Source organism: Brienomyrus brachyistius, chromosome 17 (genome assembly GCF_023856365.1).
Source record: "Brienomyrus brachyistius isolate T26 chromosome 17, BBRACH_0.4, whole genome shotgun sequence".
NCBI classification, from domain to species: Eukaryota; Metazoa; Chordata; class Actinopteri; order Osteoglossiformes; family Mormyridae; genus Brienomyrus; species Brienomyrus brachyistius.
The window spans coordinates 3,059,177-3,084,358 of NC_064549.1; the positions used below are offsets into that span (position 1 = coordinate 3,059,177).

Consider the following 25,182-nt stretch of genomic DNA (forward strand, 5'->3'; position numbering starts at 1 on the left):
ACACTCAGCGCTGAGGAAACAGAGCGTCCACCGTTGGATCCTGTCTCTGAAGTCCATGCTGCCCTATGATTGCTGTTTAGCTGTGGGGGGGTTGGGGGGGGGAGTGGTCAACTGGAAAATTCAGGAGGCACCCCACTATGGCTCTGCCAGTGGCTGGCATGCAGTGAGCCTTTTCTACAAGCCGCGTTGTCCCCGTTCCTGCCCCCCAACGTTCCTGGCCTCATTACACATGCTTACATGAGCATACACACGCTGACACTTTTTGCATATGAAGTTCCTCAAACTTGAGAATTAGGAAGTTCTTTTTGACTGTGAGTAACCAAGCAAAGCTGCTGGGTGTCGGAGTCGTTAGTGCGGACGGAAGAACGAGGCAGTTCAAGTCGTTTCGGCACGTTCTGGAGTCATCTGCTGATCAGAGGTATAACTCGTGTGGTTTCTCTTTTTTTTAAGATTGTAACTGTCCAGGGCAGGTCATGTGACCTGTTGGTGGATGTCGGCATCCCTGCCTTGAAGCCTGGTCTGTGTGGCACCAGCGATCCCTGGGTGGGGGGAGTTTCAGGAGAGCTCGGGTGTGTTTGGTAGTCAGTGTATCCTGAATTGCGCATAACCAGGGCAACAGGAAAAGAGAAGGCAGAGATTGGCAAAGGTGCTGACCTCGGTTTCATTTTCCCAACAGGGGCATCAGTAAATTGCACTGGGACACTTATCGTTTTGTGTGGTTCGTGTTACACAATCGGCTTTCATAGACTCTTCGCATAATGATGTACCCGCTGCAAGGTACAGGGAGAATCATCTCACAGTCTCCTTTTTGTCATTGTTCACGTTACTATTCATGCCATTGAGTTGTTTTTGTGTGTGTGTGTGAGTGAGTGAGTGACTAGTTTCTCTCATTCGATTTGGTTCCTGAGAAACAGACCAAAGGATGTTGTCGTTCCTCCTGGTTAATATTGACCTTTGAGTTTTGAAACGACGCTGGTCTCATGTTGAGGCAGCCATTTTTAATATTTAAATTCTGTTAAGCCTCTGCAAGCAGAAAACTGTAGCAGAATCCTTGTTTTGTGTTGGGTGACAAGTCAGCCCAGTCGTCCACTCATTTACTAGTACAGGAAGCCAGTAAGCTGACTGTATCTGTCCTTGATCACTGATGTTTTCCAGTCCTTTGAGTGAGCAGCCTCTGCACAGGATGTAAAGTTGCAACCTATAAGCTTTCAGGTCCAGGCTTCTTTAGATAAAATTAGTCAGAATTAAGCCACTTCTCCTCAATTTGCAGGGAAAACATAAATAATTTTGTTCCTCAAATCCCGGACTCCTGCTACGAGCCGTTGGATGACGAACCTCTTCCAACTTGGTCACAATTTTCCAGAAGGGGGGAGTTTTGGAGAGTGACCCATTAATTAAGCGTATTGCAGCAAGATCAGAGGAAAGCTGTCGATGTGTAGGACGAGTTTGCCGCAGTCATAACTAATAATGAAGCTATAATGAAATGTTGCATAGTCACCTGATGCTATCTGCTAACCCATGACCTACATGCAACCTTATCAAGAACCACCAGGGTGCCATGTGCCACATATCGTCTCTCATTTGACCATCCACATCCACAGGCTGCTCTAGTGCAGATCTTGTGATCAGAAAGTTGTCAAGTGACTTGCAGTATGTGTCTTGTCAAGGCTATGAGTAATGATCTGGCCCTTTGCACAAACCCTGTGGGCTCTTGTGTCATGCCTGGGATGGGCTGCGGTGCCCTGTGTGTACAGGGCTGTCTGCCTTCACCCGCCTGGGAGGCGAATCATCGCCTGGAATCCCTGCATGGCGAAAAATGGTCCGATTAGCATGTGGGGCTAATGGCTGGGAACAAGTAAAAGAACAGGAGGGTAGATTGGGAGGCCAGGAGAAGCTGGATGAGGGCTGACGGTGTTCCCCACCCCAGCCCACCCCCTACACTCTGCTGAACAGCCTTTCCAGCTCCTGGGAGAACTCCGCTTGACCCTCTGATTGGCTCGGCCTGCAGTTTGAGTCTTTCTTTTACTTCACTGTGTGTGCAGAGGAAAGCAGAAATGAAAGGTGGTTTTTGTGCTTGTGGAATCAGGGATTGAGGGACAACAGGTGATCTTTGTTATTAAAGGTATATAAAGGTGAATATATACCAAATAACCGGCTGGGGATCGGGAGCTGGGTGACACTGGCAGCCTCACTGTGCGGAAATCACCGTCGACCTAGAAGATCCTCAACCCCCCATCGTTGACCAGGTTTCTTTGTGCGATGCTTTTTGTTAGAAATTAACTGTGAGCTGGAGGGGGGGGCGTGGCCATCCCAGGGGGTGGGGACAGGTGATGGAGGTTTGTCGCTATTAGTGTGGATTAGTTCCGCCTGTTCCTCGTACCTGCAGCATGTGTATCTTCATGCATCACGCTTCAGTCCCAGTAATGCCACTTGATTCCCAGTAACACTCCCAGTTCTCGCATGTGGTCTCCTGTTTGGTTCCTGACCCTCCTTGACAGAGCTTGTTTGGTTTTGTCTGCCGAAACAGCTTCCAAAAGGTGTCCTTTTGTAGGTCATTGACCCCACCCCCCCAGAAAGGGAAATTCCCATGAACTGTGATTCCCTGTCAAACCCTTGTGGCCCCTCGCCGAAGGCCCGTCCTCCGGTTCTGTTCATACCTTCCGTTTCCTGTGAGGTAACACTGGGGCTTCTGTTCCTGTTCACTGACTGGTTACGGAACCACCGGCATCTCCTCCAGAGTTTGTTTGAGCTGTTTGATTTATGACTCACAATCCATGTGCCGTTGAGTCAGTGTTTGTGGTATTCAGCTCAGTCCCTTGGTATGTAGAAATACAGTATTTCTGCGTGCTGAATTTTTTTGTGATTATCTGCTGCCAAATGAGATGCATGTACGCTATACGCTCTGGGCCAGATCCAGACTCGACTCTGATGGTCACCTTTCCTCCCCTCCAGGCCCCCGCCATGGAGTGATTTCCTTGCTCCGGTCACGTCACACCATGTCCTCCGGAGTGACACCGCAGCCCGTGTCTGAGTGGCTGGCCACGCTGCACCTGGAGCAGTACGCTGGGGCCTTTCAGGCCGCCGGCCTGGGCCTGCTCCCCGCGTGCCGCGGCCTGGACGCAGGGGACCTGGAGCGGCTGGGTGTGGTGCTGCCGGGTCACCAGCGCCGCATCCTGGCCAGCCTCCTGAAGGCCTTCCCTGTGGGCCCGCAAGAGGTGATGCCCGTACCACGCGAGAGGACCCGATTCCGTCGGCCACTTGAGTCTCCAGCAGGGGGCGCTGCTGAGCCAGGTGTTCCCTGTAAGATTCAGGAGAAGCCCCCTCCTCCCATCCCCCCAAGAGTGACTCTGAACCGGCCGCCGGTGAGATTCACCCCGACCCCCGTCCCCCGCATGCGGCCAGAGACACTGTCCCTAAAGCCTGTGGAGCCGCACCAGCAGCTGCTTGGTGTGACGGTCTCTCCGGTGTCCCCTGTGTCCCTCGCTTCCTCTTCATCTTTCTCCTCCTCCTCCTCCTCGGCCACCGAACAATGTCTCCCTCATGAGCAGTGCTCATCCCAATCACATAGAGATAAACCCACCCCCCCCCTGCCGCCGAAGTCCTACCCCCTGGGGTCTCCCAAGGAACCATATGCCCCCCCTCCTTTGCCGCAGAGGCCCCCTGTCCTGCCCCAGAGGCTGCCCTCCCCCAGGTAAGGAGGCCTGCATTACAGCCGCCGTCGAAATCACTTCTCGTATTCATACCACAAGAACCCCCCCCCACCAGCGTACCCTTGGCCGGGGGCCTTAACCTGGATTGGCCAAGGATGTATAAATCTGCTGGGGTATTTGATAGTGAACAATGCAAGATTAGTTTCCTGCGGCAGCTTTCACAAGCAAGAAACTTTGAGTTAATTCACAATTGCAGCAGTAATATCCGGTTAGAAAGAAAGAAAAGCCTTGAGCCTTTTGGAAAGAATAAAGGAACTGGAAAGGGGTAGCAAGCCGATGATCTGAGAGCCTGAGCCGTGCGTGATCTCTATGGGACGCTCCACACTCACAGCACTCTTAGCAGAGAGCGCCCCCTGCTGGTGTAGCTGTTTGCTGGCATTTAATCGCTTGACAGAATAGTGACAGTGACTTAGCTTGTTGGCTTCGCATTGGCAGGATGTGTTAGAGGCGTGACGCGACTAGCAGAAAGTCCTCAGAAATCAGGCCGATGCTCCTCAGAGTCGATCGGTCAAATCTAGTGGAAAATATTTGGAAAATACGGAATGTGAACGGAATGTGGCAGAGAGCTGCTGTGTTTCCTGCGTGTTCAGTGATGAACCGTGTGGGATCTGGCTCCTTGTCTGTTAGGTTTAATCGTTTGCTTCCTAAGCTGGGAATTCTGGGCCAAAAAGCAGTTGATGTGTTTGTGTGTTTAAGGCTGCTGGTAGAATGAGACGACGCTGGTTTCAACCCATAGCACACGGCAGAAAAAAAATATTTAGTAAATTTTAAGTAATTTTTTTATGTGTGTGTTTCATATTTTTATTTTGCATGTAAGTTTTAAAATTTACATTTAAACATCTAATTGATACAACAGCGAATACCCAATCAGCATTTGTGAAATGAAAATAATATCTTTTAATGACATTATAATATTTAATTTAAAAAATATACCCTTGCGTGGAACTGTGAGTAAAACTAAATGCATTAGCAATTAAATGAGAAGAAACGCAATTAACCATAAACTAGCTTAGCAAGTGATCATTTTAATCTCGAACAATCCTTGGTAAAGTTTTATTAGTCAAAATGAGTCGATGCAGCAAGTGGATTAATGCAGTGTATTAGCAGTCAGTATGCTATCTGCTCATCGGTATCCCTGTAAAATGCTATCGACAGTTTTAATGCCAGACAGCCCGGTGGGTGGACGCTGTTTTAGGTACAGTTTCGTAATACATAAACATACGTTATATATATACATACTGGGTATTGCGGAAAAAGCCTGTAGGGCCGATGTGCTGTGAAACAGTGACCGTCAGAGTTAAGTGAAAATAAGCAATAGCATGAATGAGCTAATATTCTGATAAAAAGATGACAGACTGCAGACCTGACAGCAGGTGTCAGTGTTGGCATCCAAACAAAGGGCTACAGTGGATTCCCTTCCTTTCGCTTTTCCTGAGAAAGTTTGAGGCGGCGAGTTAATGTGCGTCTCTCTTTGCAAGTCTTTTATGCGTTTTTGTTGAGTGGCATTTTACAGAATGGAAGGAATTCCCTTTGCATGTGGAAACTGCGACTCTCGCTGAAGCTGTGCTCTTCCCCTTCGTGCAAATGCAAAAAGATGCTGAGATTACCCATGGTGCATTGCTCAGGCTCGCGCTGAATCACACTCCAGCCTTCCGAGTGTCTTAACGGTTCTTCAGCTTGATATGAAGCAGCCACTTCCCTGTAGAATCTGGAGGTGAAACAACCGCAAGGACCGGACTCTTCGTGTTTTGGGAGTTTTAACCCATTTCAGCCGATTCAGGAAAAAAATCTGCACATTCCTTGTATCTCAGATTTATGCCATCAGCAGTTAATTTGGGGGAGGTGGGGGGCGGTGGAAGGACAGCACTTTGTCAGTACACTCATATTGTATTTTGGGAGAGTAGTATTGAGAGAGAGAGAGAGAGAGAGAGAAAGAGAGAGAGAGAGTGAGGGGCAGAGAGCGAGACACCGAGTGAGCAGGCGAAATACAGGAAGTTTCCCCTCGAGCTGCAGAGCTTACGTTTCTAAAAATGCTCTTGGCTTCCTCTGTGTGGACCGTTTAGCTGGGGCAGCCAGCAACCCTCACGGCTCTCCTCCTGCGGGAGAGCTGCCCCTCACCCCCCGTGTGTTAACCACGAAGGTTTCTCTTTGTCTCCGCTGATAATGGGCCTGCTGGACGACTCTCATCAGGTGAGCTCTGAACTTTTTCAAGGCATCTCCAGTTAATCCCCAATGGTGAATAAATGTTTTTTTTTTTCTTTGGTAAAGATGTGACAAAGTTTGTGTTGCAAGGGGCAAAGAACTTCCTTTGTGATCGTTTCAGGGAATATGAGAAGCTGAGGTGAGTGACGTTTAACATTTAATGTTGAAACTCGCATGGTGATGGAACATCGCTTGACTTTTGTCAGGGGACACTGTGGGGACTGAAGCTAGAATAGCCAGCAGTTTGGTTTCTCATATTATAATGGCTGGTTGTTACAGTGGAGCGATGCATTTGTAATTGATTTAATCAGTAAGCTTTTCGCCAAATTAGGTTAATGCCAAAACCGGTTGTGCACAGTGCCTTGGAGTTTGGTTCCCGGTCCTAAGTTCCTCTTCTTTTGGGCTACAAAGGGACGGGGGTTTCTTTGGCTGCCTTGCATTGTTTCTGCTGTTGGGGGGACAAGTACCTTACAGGGATGTGTTTTCGGCCAAAGTCCTCTTTCGACAATTTGCATTTCATCGTCCTCGGGGTCCTGTTGTGTCTGCAGTGCATTGTGGGAATGACAGTGACAGATTTGGCCAGATCACCATGGCCAGAAAAGGGGGAACGTATCGGCAGACCTTTAAGCCAGCGATGTTCTCCTGTCATTGTGACCGGTTCACTTTTGAGGATACTTCCCTGTCATGGTTCAACACGGAACTTGTTTTGTTCCACGTCTGTGGAGCTCAGTCTATTGGGGACGGCTGATCAGTTATAGGCATTTGATGCTAAGCGGGGCAGCTGCAGTTTACTCAACTGCCATGGTAAGCAAGTGTAGGTCATCTGATTGGCAGGAGGAAGTACGGTTGTCATGTGACCGAGTCAGGTGGGGAGGGTGGGAAAGACCCCCCCCCCTCCACGTTCATGCATCTGCTGGGTTCGTGGTCACGGCGAGGAGAGAATGTCATCACGCTACATGCCTTATTTATTTATATACATGCTTTTCGCACTTAATGACACACCTTATCGAATGTGTTTTCTTCGCGTTGTCGAAAGGCGTTGTGTGCCAGTGCCTAGTGGGGTGGTGATCTGACACGAGAGTGGAGCGCTGATACGTAACAAAGAAGGGCAGTAGTGTTCAAGCAGCCAACTTTAGAGACTTAAAAAAAAAGCAGAACTTGCAGAAGAGTTTGGCTGAAGGTCCTAATGCAACATTCATTTCCCCATCTCTCTCCCATTGTTCAGCCATTATCCCGAAAGTGGCCCGACTGACATTATTTACACTAACGGGTCAGCCTGATGAAGTTTGACTGAGTTTCTTTGCCCCCAGTGACTCATTGGCTAAGGGCTGGTGATCAGTCGCCATGGAGACGTGCTTGACCAGTCCCTCCCAGCCCCACACTGTTCCTGCCTGCTCATTGGCTCACATCAGTTCTTTACACAAGACCAATAACAAGTTGAGGAAACGTGTGAAAAATTGTATAGTTTTATCTTATGTTTTATCATTTAGCAATAACTAGAACTCAAATAGCCGTTAGTTTCCTTGAGCCGAAGACCCTTTTGCTGGAGTTTGAGGCCTTTTCCCCCTAAAGGAGCCTTGTATTGTGTCTCAGTTTATGTGCTAATACAACTGGCTGCTCCTGCAAATGTTTTATATACGTTTTATGTTATTTTATACGACTTATGGGAATCTGGTCTCTGGAGTTCAGGAGTCCAAGTTCTCCGCAGTGACCACTGACCTACGTTTGTGTCCGTGACTGAAAAGAGCCCGGAGCGGGCAGGCAGTTTGGGGCAGGACGTGCAGCTTGGGCCCGGATGTGGGGAGGTTAATTTTAGCCTGTGTCTGCGGCTCCAGAGCTGCCCTTTCCTGCTCATGACAATGTTCCCAGGTTTCTCTGGGGCATCAACCTGAAGAGCCGGGGGGGAGCTCAGGGCCTGGAAGTACACACGGTCAAGAAATGGGGAACTAAAAAATACCAAACTGAAGTAGACCTCTGGACACGTGGGGTGAGAGAGAGCCGTGGGGTGAGAGAGAGCCGTGGGGTGAGAGAGAGCCGTGGGGTGAGAGAGAGCCGTGGGGTGAGAGAGAGCCGTGGGGTGAGAGAGAGCCGTGGGGTGAGAGAGAGCCGTGGGGTGAGAGAGAGCCGTGGGGTGAGAGAGACCCGTGTGGTGAGAGAGAGCCGTGGGGTGAGAGAGAGCCGTGGGGTGAGAGAGAGCCGTGGGGTGAGAGAGAGCCGTGGGGTGAGAGAGACCCGTGTGGTGAGAGAGAGCCGTGGGGTGAGAGAGAGCCGTGGGGTGAGAGAGAGCCGTGGGGTGAGAGAGAGCCGTGGGGTGAGAGAGAGCCGTGGGGTGAGAGAGAGCCGTGTGGTGAGAGAGACCCGTGGGGTGAGAGAGACCCGTGGGGTTCGGAGGGCCTAGGGACCTTCTGAGGAATGCTGAACAGAACGTCCTGCAGCTTTCAGCCCGTCGCATTAAGGCGGGTTTGGGGGTTCTGGCAATTCGCCACTGCAATGATGCTTCGTTTGCCATTTGCAGTACAAGCGCAGGTTAGGGAGACAGGGGAGACCCTAGAACGAGAATTTAGTGATCAGTTGTTGTTGTTGACACAGCAAACGAAGTGTGTTCTCTGCATTTAACCCATATGTGACGATGTGACATAGCAGGGGGCAGCTAATTCAGCGCCCGGGGGGCAGTGCCTGGGGGGGTGGTACCTTGCTCCGGGTACCTCAGTGCTGCCTTGCTGGGCAGGGATTCGAACCTGCAGTCCATTAGCCATTAAGCCACCACTGCCCACAGAGCTATAGCAGTCTGAGAGCTACCATTCCCATTAAAAAGACTTGGATTTAGCTTTAGCGCTGAGTTCTTGCTGTGCGCTGACACACAACTTGGCTGGTGGAAGCTGTTCTCGGTACAGTTTCGCTGTATGTATCACAGGGCAGTGTAGTCAGTCTCCTATAATCATGCTGGATGAGTCTTCCAAGGAAACTAAGCAGTCAGAGCACAAGAGGAACTGAACTATTTAGCCCATGGTAGCCTTTCAATTTTAAAGTAGATTATAAAACCTGAAGTAGCCCACAGGGCACAGTGGAACGCTTTTCCTATATCCCATCATGCTCTTCTTTTAAAGACGTACACACACATAGAGGTGAGAATGAGGCTTGGGGTCTGACCCCAACTGCCATGTGACTATTCTGCCGAGCATGGGGTTCGAGCCTCCTTCTGATCACAGGTACAGAGGCTTAACCTGCTGATCCCCCCCCCCCCCTAAGCCTCACTTCCCCTGTTTGTTTATAACATCCTGGGAATCTCTGTGGGAGCTGCTCTGTGGGGGGGAGGGGGGGCTGCTGCAGATTCACAGGCAAGGATTAAAATATTTAATATATCTGTTATGAAAAACCAGTAACTATTCCTCTTTCCTGCAGTGGATGCTGGGTGATGCACGTCATATAAAAACAAGAATATCCGATTCTGTCTGATACGGCAAATACCAGGTAGTTCATGAAAGTTAGGGTTGAGCAGTTTTATCCATTTGAACATGCTGCTGAAATAACTGCTGTGTGTTAATTCGGCCCAGACGAGGGCAGTGGCGCTGGGTACGTCAGTGGGGACATTCTCACCAAGGCCAATGCTGCGAAACTGAAACGCTGACTCTGCGGATTTCGGTGGTCTGACCGCTTGCGCGGTTTGCTGGGCTCTCCGTCGAGGTCTTTCCTTCCATGTTCAGCTGCTGGTCTTTCCGGGTTCACAGCAGGTCTTTGTTGAAACTTACAAATCCCTCCAGATTTCTCAGTGGCTCCAGCAGACGGCAGGTATTTCCTGGTGAATGGCCTCAGGATCTGTTGTGCCCTGCGCTGATATGTTTTTTGCTGCTTAAAGATTGACCATCCAGTTTGTCACTGAAGACGGTCGGTTGGTGAAGCGTCCACGGACATGAGTCACAAACCGTTAGAAAATGGACATTCTATTCCTGTCAAACTGCATCAGCCTGACGCGCAGTGCGGTTGGGTGAATTGGTGAGATTTTTCAAGTGTCCTAATCCCCACCCTGCTGACAGCACATCTCCGGTTGACGACACTCCGGAGTCCGACAGGGTTCCAGATATTCCGCCCCGGACCGGGCTTCCCAGTCAGTCCCCAGCCCAGCCGCCCCTACCGAAGCGCAGGGTCCTGCAAAAGCCCCCCAAACCCAGTGAGTGACCTTTGCAAACGCCCAACATGCCCGATGTCATTGTGAGTTGTTGTTCAACTTCCTGTTAACAACGCTAATGGAATAATTAATGATTTGCAACTTGTACACTTTGACCAAAAGAAAATGCTATGATGACAGTATTAAAATATGCATGTGGAAATGCGGTTTCCTTGCGTAACCAGTTCTGTGAGGGTATTCCGATCTGCATCCTCCTCCTTGCCCATTTCCTGTTAGGGCACTTACTCATTTACTCACATCTCCTCTTACAGCCAGGCACCTGACTTGCTGTCCGTCCCGCATGTTGGGGCTTGTGTGTGTGACTGGTCATGTTTGTTTATTTTTGTGTGACGATTCATTCCTCTCTGTCAGGATCCATCTCCATCAGCAGCTCCGAAGATTATGAGGATTTGGATGCATTTCAAACCCAAGTGACTGAGTCTGCAAACATGGCAGAGAAGGTCTGTGTGTGGGAGTGTGTTTGGGGGGGGGGGGGATTTTGTGGATCTTTAACCAATGCAGTACGTTTAAATGAAAGACAAATCCAGTCAATGATCACATCTGTTCCCGAAACAGTCCGGCAGTGATTAATGTCACCCTCTGCCTTCACTGACATTTTAACAAGTTAAAGCATGAGCAGAAATACAAGTTTTCCTGCCCCTTGGACTCAGTATTACGCCTCTTTTCATTTGACTAAGAAAGAAAACGGGAAAAAAGCTTAAAAGCGATCTGGGGTTGAGGCTGTGGTGCGGCGCTGAGCCTTCGGCCTCATTTTATGTCCAGCAGGACGAATTCCTGACCGTGCCAAAGCTGGATCACCGGCGCCTGGACAGCCTGTACAGTGACGACGAGATCCTGGATGACGATGGAGAGGCGGCATCCGATCCGGCAAACAGAGTGTGAGTGGACATGAGCCGGGGGGGCAGGGATGTTCTGTACCGCGTGCCGGCATTTCCGACTGTGTTCATGCCTCCTCTAGGCAGTAGGTGGTGCTGTGCTTAAATAATTGAAATTGTAGCCGCAAGATTTACAAGATCTGAAATGATGTTGCTGGTCACTACAGCCCCGTTTAGCGACTGAGTTCCGTTCCAAGGACCAGGTTGTTAAGCAAAATGGTCACCAAGTAATAACCACAGTATCCTAGTCATGTCCATGGCTGGATCACTGGTTGGCATGTCTCGTTCAGATAAAGGTCCCGCGCAGTTACGTCAGCATTCCTCTCACCCCACCATACGTTGCTGTCAGGCATACAAAATTTTGTCTTATATGTATGAATTGGGCAGAAATTAATGAATGAGCCTGCGATTCCTCTGCCCTGCCAGCAGGAGGCACTCTTGGAAGGACTATGGTCTGAGCACGCTCCAGGACAGCGTGTACCTGCCCTCCTTCGGCCGCATCACCTCCAGTGCACGCAAAGAGGACCCCTCCCCTCCACTTTCCCCTGTCATTAAGCAGGGCTGGCTGGACAAGAACCCACCCCAGGGGTAAGTCACCCCCTCCTCCCCCTTTAGCTGAAACCCCCAGCACAGTATGTCCTTAATGAGTGTGCACCACAACGAAATGGGACAATTTTAGACCAGTGCACGGTGACGGAGGTTTGTATTTGCTGGACTGTCACAACGCTAGCGATCTTGGGAGACGTTCAGAATGTTTGGTACGATCAGCTCTCTTAGTCGCTAAACCTCATCTGTGTGATTCCGCCATGCTGATATGGGGTGTGTGCTCACACCATGCAGTGAGATGCCCAGGCCCTGTAAATGCTGCAAAAAAACCCCCATTCGTGTCATTCATTTTAACGCTGTTGTTTGCACAAACGCAGACTGTAATGACAAGCGAGGCTCAGTCCAACAACCTCTTATCTTGTTTTTTTTTTTTTAACCTGACCGCCCCCTACCCCCCCCCCGCCAGGTCTCTGATCTACCAGCGACGCTGGGTGAAGCTTGACGCAGACTATTTGAGATACTTTGACAGTGAGAAGGTGTGTTTCATTCTCTTGGCTTGTTCTCATGATTTAATTACCTGGAATTGAGGACCGTAGCAGGTCAGGCTTTCCGTGGTCCAAAGGTCCGTAGATAAATGAGTTTTTTTTTTTTTTTTTTTTTTTTTTACAAGATTTTAAGATCAGTGTTTGGAGGTTTAGGGCTTAACCTTGTAGTCTGGCAGAAGAACAAAGATTTTCCGGCTCTTTCAGGACATCTACTCCAAGAGGATCATACCAACATCGTCCATCACCAGCATATCCAATGTAGGGGAACAGAAGTTTGAGGTTGTGACTCACAACCGGACGTTCGCCTTTCGAGCTGAAAGCGACTGTAAGTCCTTGGGCCTCTTGAGTTGGGAAGCACCTGGTGCCCGTTTTGCAAAGTCATAATTTATCTATTTGTTTGTTTATACAGTGTTACCTGTGTATGTGACATCATCTACACTCTTAATAACCAAAATAAAAAAATTCATGTCAACAAGATAATGTATTAAGTAAAAAGTATAAGAAGTTAACAATGGTGGGTTGGCCTTTAATCTGCAGTTACTCATTCAGATGGATGGTGATGCTAATTGCGGTTTCGGAATGTAATTCTGCACCACTGGGCCCCATCCTCACTGAATGAAACGGTGGAGCCCTGGATACATTTAAATGGGGGTTACAAAGGGGTGAAACTTTCCAGAAATATTCCAAGATGGAAACTTTCCATGGAAATATATGGGAATTAATGGGAAAATGACCAGAGTTCTGTAACCTTAATGGGGACCAGGCTGGTTAAGATCCTGTGAGTTTTCAGATGAGGATGTTCAGTAAGACTGAGCACCATGGTCCACCTGTCATGACTGTCACCCACCCCACTGATGTCTGTCTTCCAGTGGAGAGGAACGATTGGGTGTCGGTCATGCAGGATGCTATGGGCGACCATCGCAGCATCGGAGACGTCGCGGCCCACTTGCTGGGTCCTTCCTCCGTACCACCCATAGCCGAGATGCAGGGCTACCTGGAGCTGAGGGGTCTGCGGTCTAAGCTCTATGTGGTGGTGTCTGGTGACAAAGTCTTCCTGTATAAAAACCTGGAGGTGAGCAGCAGTTTTGACTTGTGAATATGAGTCGTGTTCAGCCAGACAGTCCTGTAGATGCTATTTGATTCTCAAAGCTATATTCCTGACTGCAGACCAGTCAAAAGCGACGGTAAAACGTGGGGCTTGCCATGGTTACTGCTTCTTCTGAAACAACTTGTCCTTCACGAAGCAGAGTAGGACTCCCGTTTATGAGAAAAGGTTGTTTGTCAGATGTTTTCTGCGTGTGTGAGATTACCTGTCTGTGATGGTTTCTGCACCTCGTCCTGTGAGCACGTTGCTGCTCTCATCTAACATTTCCTCTTTTCTCGCTGGTGCCAGGATTACAAATTGGGCATCGGAATCACATCCATTGAGATGAACGTCGGCAACGTGAAGGACACCGACCGGAGATCCTTTGACCTCATCACCCCATACCGCATCTTCAGGTGAGGCTTCTGCAAGGCACTATCCTAGGGCCACTGGGGAAACCCCGATACACTTCTGGGGTGAGACACCACAGCCTGCAAGCCATTTCACATGCAAGCTTATTTTTACATTCTTGCGTTGGATGTCATACAGGAAGTTGACGGCCTTGAGGTTGAGCTTCAGTGACCATTCATACGTTCTTACAGCTTTGCGGCTGAGTCAGACCAGCTGAAGGAGCAGTGGGTGGAGGCCATGAGGGAATCTGTGGCAGAAGCTCTGTCCAACTATGAAGTGGCCAAGAAGATCTGGTCTGAGGAGTCCAACAGGTTCTGTGCTGACTGCAGGGCGACCATGCCTGAGTGGGCTGCCATCAACCTGTGTGTCGTGTTCTGTAAGCGCTGTGCAGGTGAGTAGCCCAGACTCTCACCCACTACGGATCATTCCGGAACATACCTGGAGTTAGTAGCACACTTTCATTTTTCAGTTTTACCATAGAGAGCTGAATGCAAAGATTTTATGTTCTTATGGCTTTGCTTCTGGTCACACTCCTACTTCCTGGATTAGGTCACCTTCCTGCTGCATGAGCCCAAACCTTTAGTTCCTCAGTATTGTGAGGCAGCAGTCTGGGTGACTAAGATCGACAATGCAGTTGTTACCTCTGCTAGTCATTTTGGACTTCTTCTCCCAGGGGAGCACCGGGGTCTTGGGCCTAGTATCTCTAAAGTACGGAGTCTGAAAATGGACAAAAAGGTCTGGACTGAGGAACTCATTCAGGTATGAGACATCAACTCTAACACACACTTACGTCTCTCTCTCTCTGCACTTGATTGGTGCAGGTAAGAGTGAAAGAGTGATGTGTGTTTATCTGTGTTTGTGGTTAATGCTAAAAGCCACAAGGAATAATGGAAATAAAACAATGAAGAGGTCACATGACCATCAAAGAGGAATTTGGTTCACTTAGGAAAGGTTTTTTTTTTTTAGTAATTATTAAGCAAATTATTCTGGGGTCTTTCCCATGAAGTGAAGTTAACTGATATTTTCCTCATATCTGTACACACTCAGGGGGTCTAAGGTTTGTGTTGCCTCTGTCCACCCCACCTGCAGCTGTTCATGGTCCTCGGCAACGAGCGAGCGAACCTCTTCTGGGCAGCGAACGTGCCCCCCAGTGAGGACCTGATGCCGTCTAGCTGCTCAGAGGACCGCCGGCGGTTCATTGCCGCCAAGTACCGCGAAGGCAAATACCGGCGTTACCACCAGCTCTTCGGCAACCAGCAGGAGCTGGACAATGTAAGTTTGGTCCAAGGGACCATGGCCGCCGCTGGGCTTGTCGTCATTTTACGGTGTTACCGAATTCGTGAAGGACCTGCAGCAGTCTAGAATCGTCCGATTGGCCTGATGTTCAGACGCTAAGTGCTACCTATGAGCAGGTGTCATTCCGGAAAGTCTGTCAAGGTTTCCAACAAGCGCTCACCACCTTCCACGTGTTTGCGTGTGGGTGTCATGTTTTTTCGGCCGTACGGCTGGGCCACCTTCCCACATCTCTCTTGGGTCACACCACGGCCACTCGAACCCACCAGAGGCTTCCTGTCAGAGACGGGGTGGCTGCAGTGACGATGGGGGAGGTTTGAACAGAGCGAGAGGCAGATGGCTGTAGGAGTTCTTCAACTCTGTACTGTTATTTACTTCCTTCCTTCGTCGGCGTGGCTCACAGCAGCTTTGGGGCTTTTGTGCTCATTGCTGTCTGCTGATGTAACCTGAGCTGCCGGGCGAATGCACTTGGGGGGAGGGGGTGGCCCCCAGAATGCTGGCCCCAGTCAGTGGGACCTTTCATTCCTCGCTTTGTCCCGTTTTGTTTTGTTGTGGGCTGCCGGGCAGCGGGCCGGCACAGGCTGGGCTGGACTCTGGATAACCCCTGACCGAGCTTTTCAGAATTCGGTGCTGAGCTAGTGACAAACATGAATCCGCGTGGCTTTGCTGGAACCTGAGGACATCTCGCACGCCACGACTCAGAACCTGTGTCCACGTCCTGGAGCTGCGTTTGGCTGTGCCGGTTCTGCTGTGCCGGTACTTTGGCTGGAATTGTGGGGCTCGAGATTCCCTGTGGCTCTGATGGAAATAAAGCGTATTTTTCTGCCAGTTCAGCTTAACAGGGTTTTTTAAACAGTTTGCCAGCCAGAACAGCAGAAATTTTCAGCTATTTTCAACCCAACTGGGACAGATTGAATTTCGAGATTTAAAAAAGTTTTCTTGGTGAATAATGTTGGATATTTGGGAAGGTTTTTTTTTTAAATTGATGTTAAATATTCCTCTGTTCCTTATATCCTGGATATTCTTCCTCTATCTGTGTACTGTGTACATTTTGATTTATTCTCACTGCCTGTTGTTTTGTCTGCATTTTTCCTTCCTCACTTCTTTATGCACCAGAATTTTCCCGTAGAATCATAAAAATAATCTTTATATCGTCATAATTTTTTTGCTGACTTACTCTGTTACTGTTAAGTTTCAGATTATTACATAACTACCAGCCCGTCGATTGCTTTAATCAACTTTAATCTGTGAACGTCCAAGGTCTTGGGGGCGGGGGGGGGGGGGGGGGGGTTGTTACATTAAAGGCTACTGGGAGAAATTAAATGTCACAACAAATTGTGAAATGAAGAGCAGATCTGTATCTTTAAAAAAAATAAAAAAACAAACCATCATCTGGCTGATCTGGCTGAATGTGGCCTTTGTTGTGAGACTCCGCCCCTGTGTCAGGCCAGCCTGCTCCTTGGACTCCTTCATTCCCGTTACCAGGAAGATCTTGCTAGGAAGTGCTTCCCTGAGCCCCCATGGAAAGAGAAATGTGCCCCCGCCTGCCCCCCTCCCCCCCCCCCAGATCTGTCTGCACGCTGGTTTGTTTTCCCAGCTGCGGTAGGCTCTGCCTCTCCCCGCCCCTCCTCCCGCCTCCTCCTCCCGCCCCCTCTGACATCACCAGCTCAGTGCAGGAATGTGCTGTGGGGCCGCCTCCCTGCCCCCACCCCCATTGTTTGGGTTTGGCTGTGCGGGGGCTGCAGCGGAGCCTCTCGCTCTGTAGCCGTGGGTCCAGGTTGTCGCTGTGTGACTCCGCGTGCGGGACGGTCCCAGGACGTGCCGACAGACGGTCTGCTCCTGCTTTCTGCTGGACTGTGAGTCGATTGCTCCTGTCTCGCTGATGGACTGTGTGTGTGTGTGTGTGTGTGTGTGTGTGTGTGTGTGTGTGTCTGTCTGTCTGTCTGTCTGTCTGTGTGTGAGGTTTGGGGTTTGGACAGATCCTCAGAAATGCTTTTGGTATGTTCAGGATTGTCAATGTCAGCATAAATGCTTGGTTTGCTGTGTGTGTTTGTGTGTGTGTGTCTATACACCCATGGGGGAGGTGAGTTCTGGTCCCTCAAGCAGAGAGTGGCTCACACCCCCGTCTGTGTGCAGTGTGTCTCTGTGAGAAAGTCAGACCAGTTTTTACTCTTTTGCATGGGAATAAATGAAATCTGACCTTTTTTTCCTGGGAAACCAGCTCAGCCTCTCTCACCTGTTCCTCTTCTAAGGTAGCTCTCCCTTTTACTCTATTACATTGTCCATCATTTATTGTACAGGCATTTAGCTTTATTGCCAGCGGTGTTTTTTGTCAGATTGAACGTACCGATCTTTAGACTCCACTATGGTGGGAAGCAGCATGATGGGAAACCCTGTACTGGTTAAAGTTTTGGACGCTACTTTTTAAACTTTATGTATGTGCTGGTCTCTGTTATGGTAACAGTGGTGAGTAAAGGCCTCAATATATTTGTGCAAAGGAGAAAAATGTATCGCCCCCCCGCTAAGATAATTTCTCGTGCGATTAGCAGGGTCTGGGGAACATTTGCCAGTGTCTTTGTGAGTGGGAATGGTGTGGGACTGTCACACATGGATCATGCTTATACATCCAGCTATCATTAACCCTCAGAGGACTCCAGGAATGTGCCCCGCTGTCCTGCTTTCGAACCAGGGGTGCAAACTGGCCCCCGGTTTAATGTGTCTGAGTGAGGTCATCCCAGAGCGTGATGATTACTTTTCCAGAGGTTTCTGGGTGAAGACAAGCTCTGCGTGTGCTGACCGCGTCTGTCCCGAAGCCCTTGGGAATGCTGCAGTTGGCGCGGGTCGCTCAGCGCAGCCGATTCCTCCTGGTGTCTGGATTTTCAGGCCGCGCCCGTCGCGAGGCGAGTTTGGCTCCAAACCCCGTTAAGCAGCTCCTCCTTTTCTCCCCTCAATGTGCAGCTTTGCGTCATTTTTTTAACCTCTCGCTGGTGTCGCGTGAGTCACTCTCGAGGGCAGCAGGCGTTACGAGCCCGGGCTCCGTGATCCTGCAGCAGGGCGTGTTTCGCTGAGCCCAAATCTCCTGGCAGCACCTCTCGCGGCTGCCACCCCCCCCCCTCCTGATTTGAGCCATCTTTGAGGGAGAATGCAGTGCTTTCCCAGCTGCACGAACTCCCAGCTGCACGAACTCTTACCTCGGCTCAGGCTTGTTTTCACACCGCTCTCCTCTCCCTGTTGGTGACATGATGGTGTCGTATTTAGTTCAAAAGAGAGAAAGTAAACAGCAACTCCTGTGGTCGGAGGCGAAGAACCTTCTCAGGGTGAAAGGCCGACTCCCTTGAGCGTGATGGTTTCACTGGGAGCCGAGTGAATCTTCTGTGTCGACTGTTCCCACCCTCCTCTCGGCCTTTTCCGGAATCTGATGGCTCAACAAGCGCTCATTCATTCATAGCCCCGTGACACACGTCCACATTGGTGTTACGGCTTGCGCTAGGAAGGCACGTTCGGTGGCCAGTTTGAATAAATCAGCACACTCACTCTTGGCTGTCATCTTTACCCTTATTGTGGGTATTTGCCCAGTGAAAGATTCTTATTGGAAGTTTGCCTTATTGACTCCATTGGGATGTGAGGCATTTAAATTAGCTGCTGGCAGTAAACTTTCATGATGTTTTTCATGCAAGCCTGGATCAGGAATTCCTTCTGGGATTCGAACTTACGGCCTGCTGGGATTCGTTGCATAACTATTGCTGAGTGCAAGGATTTATGGGCGAATCTTGGCATCAGTTAATTTATGGGCTAATAATCTTGGCATCAGTTAATTTATGGGCTAATCTTGCCGCCCTGCCTGATACTGCCTGTGACTTCGAGGTGACGTAATGAAACTTCTCTTTGCCATCCGATTTGCTTGTGGTGTCATAATGGGTGCATGTGCAGTACAGTGAAGACAGTGGGTCCGCAGCCGTGTGTGAGCTTATTGTGATCGAGTCGTAATCCGTTTGACCTGTGAGCTGCACTCACAGACTGAGGGGAAATCAAACATGAGCTTGTGTGCGTCACTCATTAGATATCGTGGAATGGAGGGAAGCTGTTATCACTCCACTTATGGAAGCATCTTACCCCTGTGGTTTGAATAAAGTCGCTTGAACAAATCTAGAAGCGGAAAGTGATTTGTTTACTATTGTGGGGGCCGTACATAATTCCCAGGCCCACGACACCACCCACTAGGGCCTTCTTGTCCTCCTCGATGGGCCTGAATATCAGTGTATGTCAAGTGTGTTTCCAGACAATTTTTTCCCATATTTTGTAGAACTGGGAGGTCCTGAGCGTGTACCATGCACTATGGATGCCGGGTAAATGTCTCTCTAGAGAAATGTGAGAAGCATCTACTTCAGGATGTGCCTGCTCTTCACCGCCAGGCTCTGTGCATCAACGTGCAGTCCGACGACGTTCTTGAGACCCTCTCGCTGGTCTTCTGCGGAGCCAGTGTGAACTGTGACACGGGCAATCCTGAGTTACCTACTACCATTAGCCTGGCCCAGAGCTTCAACCAGAAACTGCAGGTGGAATTACTGAGCCAGAACCGGAATACGGGTAGGTGGCCTTCATGATGCCTCTTCGGGTTTGTACGAAAGCTAAGTGATTGGTGGGGCGTGACAGACCTGTCTCTGACCTCACAGAGATCCCAAGGTCGGAAGTGGGAGGTCCCATGGACACAGTGCATTACATGGCCCCTCCCTCCATCACTCACAATGGGTTCCTCTTCAAGACAGCCTCAATGGCACGTCCAATCACAGAGCGGAAGTCCAAAGAAGGTGAGGCTTCCAGGAAAGAGATCCACCCTAGCGTGCTCTCTGCTGATTCCACGGTGAAGCGGAGTCTGTGATCTGTGACCTTCTCTCCCAGAGTTCAGCCGGCGCTGGTGCACGTTAAACGATGGAAGTTTCCACTACTACGAAAGTGATAAGAACGCCACTCCCAATGGAGGGCTGAAGATGAAGGAGATCGTCTGTCTTGCAGTGAACCCTCCAGAGAGACACGGGTACGGACATCCCCAGACCTCAAAGAGATCCCTCTGTTTTTTCAGAAAGGTTCTCGTTCCTGACTCAAGATGTTCTCCTCATTATCTTCTGTAAGGTATGACTACACATTTGAGATCTACTCTGACTCGGAGCGGCTCTATCTGTTTGGCGCGGACAGCCAGGAGGGCGTGAAGGACTGGGTGAAGTCCATCACTAAGGTAGCTCTGCCCTCAGCGGCTCTCACATTTTGTTGCTGTGTAGCTGGTTCTCTTGCTTAATGTCCTGGACGCCGTTGCTCAACATGAATGAAATGTGATGAAATCGGAAACATGATCCTGCTCTTTGCCTTTTGGGTCCTCATCTGTCAAAGCGTCGTTCGCGTAAAACCATGTCTCCTTTGCTCCTCATCCTTACAACTGTTTTCTGGGTGGTGGTTTTGTGTTATAAAGAGGTTTGCATTGAAGCAGCTCTTGCTGTACTCAGCTGTAGTACTATTTGATAATTGTCCCCTTCCTGTGTGGACCCACGTCCCCAAAAGTCCTTCATCCCAGCCTCCGCAGAAGACCTGTTGAACCGAGACTTTGAGCGGATCGGCAGACTGAAATACAAGGATGGCCTGAACCTGCAGAGCTCCAGGGTGGGCTGGTTCGCCCTGGTGGGCTCCACGCTGCATACCTGCTTTGAAGACAGCGGGGGGGAGGAGGTCATTCACCTGCGCAAGCTACAGGAGCTCTGTGAGTGTGGGGCTCTCGGGGGAGGAGTGACTGGAGTTTGGGGCTGAGAACGTGGGCTGTTGGGGTGACTGCTAGTGAGAGTCTCTACTGGGAAACAGCTCTGGAAAAAATGAAGAACCACTTCATATATATACACATACAGGTAAGAGGGCAGAAGCAACTTTGTAATGCCAGAGATGATCACCCACTAATCTGGCAGTGCCTCATAAATCAGAGGATGACCTCAAGCGACCTTCAAAAGGAAAGCTGCACTGCTAGGACAGTTCGTATCAGGCTTCTAAAAGAACCAAAGATCCATAAAACAAGGAAGAAGCCCTTCACTAATGAGACACAGAGAAGAACCAGGCTGCAGTTTGCAAAAAAAGAGACATTATTCACAGGCGTCCACCTATAAATTGAGAAATTAGTGAAACAAAAAATCGTGCTGTGGTCTCTTAATTTTTTCCAGAGCTGTGTACTTCATTTGATTCAGGGAAGGTAGGTCTCTCCTCTCCTCTCTCTGTCTCTCTCCTTTCCCGAGAGTATTCCTTCCATCTCGCCAAATGTGACGTAAAAGTGCAACTTAACACAGTATTGAAAAGCAGATTGTTCATGCCATCGCTCTAGGCTCTCCGGAGACAGCGGTGAGCCAGTGTCTTTTGGCTGGACGTGAAACAAATGTGATAATTTTCTGCTTCCATGTGGAGATGATGGCATCTGCCGGACCTGCTGCGTCCAAGGATGTCGATGTTCGAAAAATCGAGTAACGCCGCTTGTTTTCTCTTCTCACAGCTATCCAGCAGGAGAACGAGGTTCTCGTTTTGGTGGAACGAGGAAGGTGAGCTTCATTTTGTGTTCATGTGACCAGCAGCAGCTTGGATATTTCTGAAAACACAATGATTTGGTGATTTAAGGCCAAGGAGGTTTGTTCAGCAGCTCTAATTGCCAGGTGATGACGGATGTGGTGGGATAAAGGATAATGAATAGTTACCAAATGACCCTGAGAGATGTCATTGTAGAATAAAAGATTCTGGGTAATTATAAGATGGTGAGAGATTTGACAGTAGTGAGGAATGGGGTTGGGGTAAGAAGTAGGAAGTTCTGTGGGATGAGAAACCCATGGGGGGGGGAGATCATTTTTAGCTGGGGGGGGGCGAACCAAGCACATAGGGATGTGACCAGCCGTGATGTGACTGGCCGTGATGTGACCGGCCGCGATGTGACCGGCCGCGATGTGACCGGCCGCGATGTGACCGGCCGCGATGTGACCATCCTGCCCGTCTCCCTGTAGGACGCTATACATTGAGGGTGAGCGGAAGCTGGACTTCCTGGGCTGGTCAGCAGCAATCCAGCAGGCAGCCAGGAGCTCCGGTGACACGCTGTGGCAGCAGCAGCTGACCGAGTCCGACATCCCAGTCATCGTGGACCGGTGTGTGGACTACATCACCCAGTGCGGTGAGTGTGAGCACTGGGGAGGCGGGGAAGGCACACGCCCGTTCTGTGACGGCTGGTTTGGTGTTCTGTAAGTTGTGTATGGGGTTCAGAGACCTGAGCCGTCACCATTTTGGCAGAGAGGTGACGTCACCATAGCTGAGGGGAAGACGCCTCGAGGGCTAATCACACCATACTGATTTACCCCCCCCCGCCTCCCCTTTCCCGTGGACTCATGTGACCTTTGTGTGACCTCGGCTTGACAGAATGCCCTGCTGGGCTCCCGGCATCCAGGGCCCAATCAAACAATTTTCTAGCAATAAGCCGACTCTGTTCAGTCTGAGAATCACGCGCTGACTGGCTGCGTTGGGAAAAACAAGTTCGCAGGTTTTGACATGTAGATACTTTGAGAGGCAGGTGCTCGAACGGGGGGCATAGTTGACCAGTACTTTTTGCCAGGTCCCCTCCGTAAATTTACATGATCGGGGAGGGGGGGGGGGGATCTCCCTCTAAATTTTTGTGAAGATTTTGCATGATTGCTGGTTATTGAAAAGGGAACTTGGAACATCAAAGGAGGTTATTTTCATTCACTCAAGAGCATGTGCTCAGATTCCACCAGTCCTGCATGTGCTCAGGTCCCACCAGTCCTGCATGTGCTCAGGTCCCACCAGTCCTGCATGTGCTCAGGTCCCGCCAGTCCTGCATGTGCTCAGGTCCCGCCAGTCCTGCATGTGCTCAGGTCCCGCCAGTCCTGCATGTGCTCAGGTCCCACCAGTCCTGCATGTGCCTGAGGAAGTCAGATGAAATTTACATGTTTGGAAGTATAATCAAATGCACTATCAGTAATATAAAATGTTAAAACTCTCCTTTCTCACCCAACTGTGATATATAAAAGCATTGTGTTCAAAAAATTGCTACACTGCAACTAACCGTGGCATAAACGTGTGTATCACGCCTTTGGGTGACACTCTTCCCCCTTCCACGCCCCAACTGACGTTACGGTGCCTTCGTCTCAAGGCCTTACCTCCGAGGGCATCTACCGCAAGAGTGGCGTGAACTCCAAGATCGCCGCCCTGCTGGAGTCCTTCCGGCGAGACGCACGCAGTGTGCGGCTGAAGGAGGGGGAGCACCAAGTGGATGATGTGTCCAACGTACTGAAGAGGTTCTTCCGGGATGTGGAGGGGGGCATTTTCACCAGCGAGGTTTCACAAGACTGGCTTAGCACCACAGGTACTGAGAGGAGATTTGCTGGCCGGGCTTTTGTCCGTCTTTTCTCATGCTCCCCGCTATACTCATGGCTACGCTCAACAGCTACGCTCAACAGCTATGCTCACCAGCTGCTATTGCAGACAACTCTCTCTACTTCCCTATCCTAAGACCTCAACATAGAAACCACACCTGAGAATGATTCCTCTTTTGTCCCCTTGCTGGGCCCCAACAGGCCTCACTGATGAGACCCAGAAGATCAGCCAGTACCAGTTCCTCCTTGGCAACCTGCCCAGAGTCAACAAGGCTACCCTGCGGGCCCTAGTCAACCACCTCTACTGGTGAGATGCCCCTGTCTTCTCCAGGAGAAGAAGGCCTTCACTCGTCCTCTCCCTCTGGACCTCTGCATATTCCCTCTCCTGTTGTTCTCCTCCATCTCCTCTCCCCCCACCAAAGCCGACCTCTCCTTCTTCCTCCACATTCCTCCCCATGTAGATGTCATCACATTCTTGGTTGGGATTAACCTTTGGGGTGATTAATTGGTTTGTTTTCATGCAGGAGGGTTTCATCCTAAAGTAGTAAGAGCTGTTTCTCGTTAGTCTCAAACTAACGGCTCCTCGCAGCCACTCAGTTATAAGTTTGTTTTCTTCTCTCACAGCATCCAGTGCTTTGCGGACATGAACCAGATGAACCTTCACAACTTGGCCATCGTCTTTGGCCCCACCCTCTTCCAGATGGACGGGAAGGACTACAACGCCGGCCGCGTCGTCGAGGAGCTGATCGAACACTACGTGGCCATCTTTAACGTGAGCCCCCTGAAATGGTCGCCTAGCTAATGTTTCGAAATCCCAGCATGCACTGCTGCTTAGCCCTCTCCCTCGGTCATCTGCAGGTGAATGAGCAGCAGCTACAGAAACAGCTGGATGAGATCACGGTCATCATCAAGGTGCGAGAGAACCTGAACACCAAGGTCCCGGTGAGTGTAGCGTCACACATGCCTTCTGGAGGATTGTGGGTATTGTGGTTTCTGTGGTCTGATTGGGTGGTGGGAGACACTGATTGCCCTGCCTGCAGTCCTCTGGCTCTGGGGACTTCATCTGCACAGTGTACCTGGAGGAGAAGAAGGAGACCGCAGAGCAGCATGTGAAGGTAAGTTTTATGCTGCTGTTCCGCCTTTGTCCTGTGGGCGACAGTGTTGTGCAGTGGGCTGTATTTCAGTGCACCTCACCACACTTGCGTTTTTTTGTGTTTGTTGGTTTTATGTAATTTCACAACAGCATATATCTTGGAGACACTGTAATATGGTCATTTTAATTCTCTAGCTATTGTGAGTTATTTGCCTGTAAGCCTCTTGTCTTTTGATACAAAATATGTTTAATGTTGTGACAGTTTAATCCCAGCAGACCTCATAACATGTACCGTAATTTTTGGCCTTTCACTGCATGAAGTGACCTTTCCAGCACTGGGCACTTTACAGTTTATAGGATTTGTAAATCAATCAGCTATTTTTGTGTGATGGTATGTTTGGTGCGGCTGTGACACCCGACCTCCCGGTTGGCATTTTTCAGATCCCGGCCACCATGATGGCGGCAGAGCTGACCTTTGAGATACTGGATCGGCGGAAAATCTCCGTCCGCGACAAGGACTATTGGTGCTGTTTTGAAGTGAACGAGAAGGACGAGACAGGTTGGTGTGGCGTCGGGTTAGGATGTTGGGTTAGGGTGTTGGGTTAGGATGTCGGGTTAGGATGTTGGGTTAGGATGTCCCGCCAGCCCAATGAGGATGTGACCTCATTCACAGCTTCGTCTTTGAAACACTGCCTGCTTAAATGAAGGCTGGCAGGATAATGAGGGAGAGCTGTGTCTCAGGGTTAGGGATCTGTGTCTCAGGGTTAGGGATCTGTGTCTCAGGGTTAGGGATCTGTGCCCCTGTCTGGAAAGTTGTGAGCTTGAATGCTGAGGTGGG

At 49.9% G+C, this 25,182-nt stretch overlaps 1 protein-coding gene across 7 annotated transcripts in view; it reads left to right on the plus strand.

Moving 5' to 3' along the window:
* Nucleotides 1-309: 309 nt before the first annotated feature.
* The window catches only part of LOC125712231 (arf-GAP with Rho-GAP domain, ANK repeat and PH domain-containing protein 1-like), a 30,495-nt gene continuing 5,622 nt past the window's right edge, over nt 310-25,182 (plus strand). Inside the window, exons 1-26 of one of the 7 annotated variants that reach the window (XM_048982050.1) lie at nt 310-418; nt 2,953-3,691; nt 9,947-10,080; nt 10,450-10,538; nt 10,861-10,976; nt 11,400-11,561; nt 11,986-12,055; nt 12,269-12,389; nt 12,934-13,136; nt 13,458-13,564; nt 13,751-13,950; nt 14,233-14,318; nt 14,649-14,831; nt 19,265-19,439; nt 19,526-19,660; nt 19,752-19,887; nt 19,983-20,085; nt 20,406-20,601; nt 21,373-21,418; nt 21,872-22,035; nt 23,029-23,241; nt 23,453-23,558; nt 23,876-24,023; nt 24,110-24,193; nt 24,292-24,366; nt 24,786-24,903. In XM_048982050.1, coding sequence (XP_048838007.1) covers nt 2,997-3,691; nt 9,947-10,080; nt 10,450-10,538; nt 10,861-10,976; nt 11,400-11,561; nt 11,986-12,055; nt 12,269-12,389; nt 12,934-13,136; nt 13,458-13,564; nt 13,751-13,950; nt 14,233-14,318; nt 14,649-14,831; nt 19,265-19,439; nt 19,526-19,660; nt 19,752-19,887; nt 19,983-20,085; nt 20,406-20,601; nt 21,373-21,418; nt 21,872-22,035; nt 23,029-23,241; nt 23,453-23,558; nt 23,876-24,023; nt 24,110-24,193; nt 24,292-24,366; nt 24,786-24,903 — 3,865 coding nt within the window. In that variant the 5' untranslated portion in view covers nt 310-418; nt 2,953-2,996. Of the gene's footprint in view, nt 419-2,952; nt 3,692-3,757; nt 5,901-9,946; nt 10,081-10,449; nt 10,539-10,860; nt 10,977-11,399; nt 11,562-11,985; nt 12,056-12,268; nt 12,390-12,933; nt 13,137-13,457; nt 13,565-13,750; nt 13,951-14,232; nt 14,319-14,648; nt 14,832-19,264; nt 19,440-19,525; nt 19,661-19,751; nt 19,888-19,982; nt 20,086-20,405; nt 20,602-21,372; nt 21,419-21,871; nt 22,036-23,028; nt 23,242-23,452; nt 23,559-23,875; nt 24,024-24,109; nt 24,194-24,291; nt 24,367-24,785; nt 24,904-25,182 lie in introns of those variants that run through there. The other 6 variants (XM_048982044.1, XM_048982046.1, XM_048982047.1 and 3 more) reach the window with 6 other exon arrangements.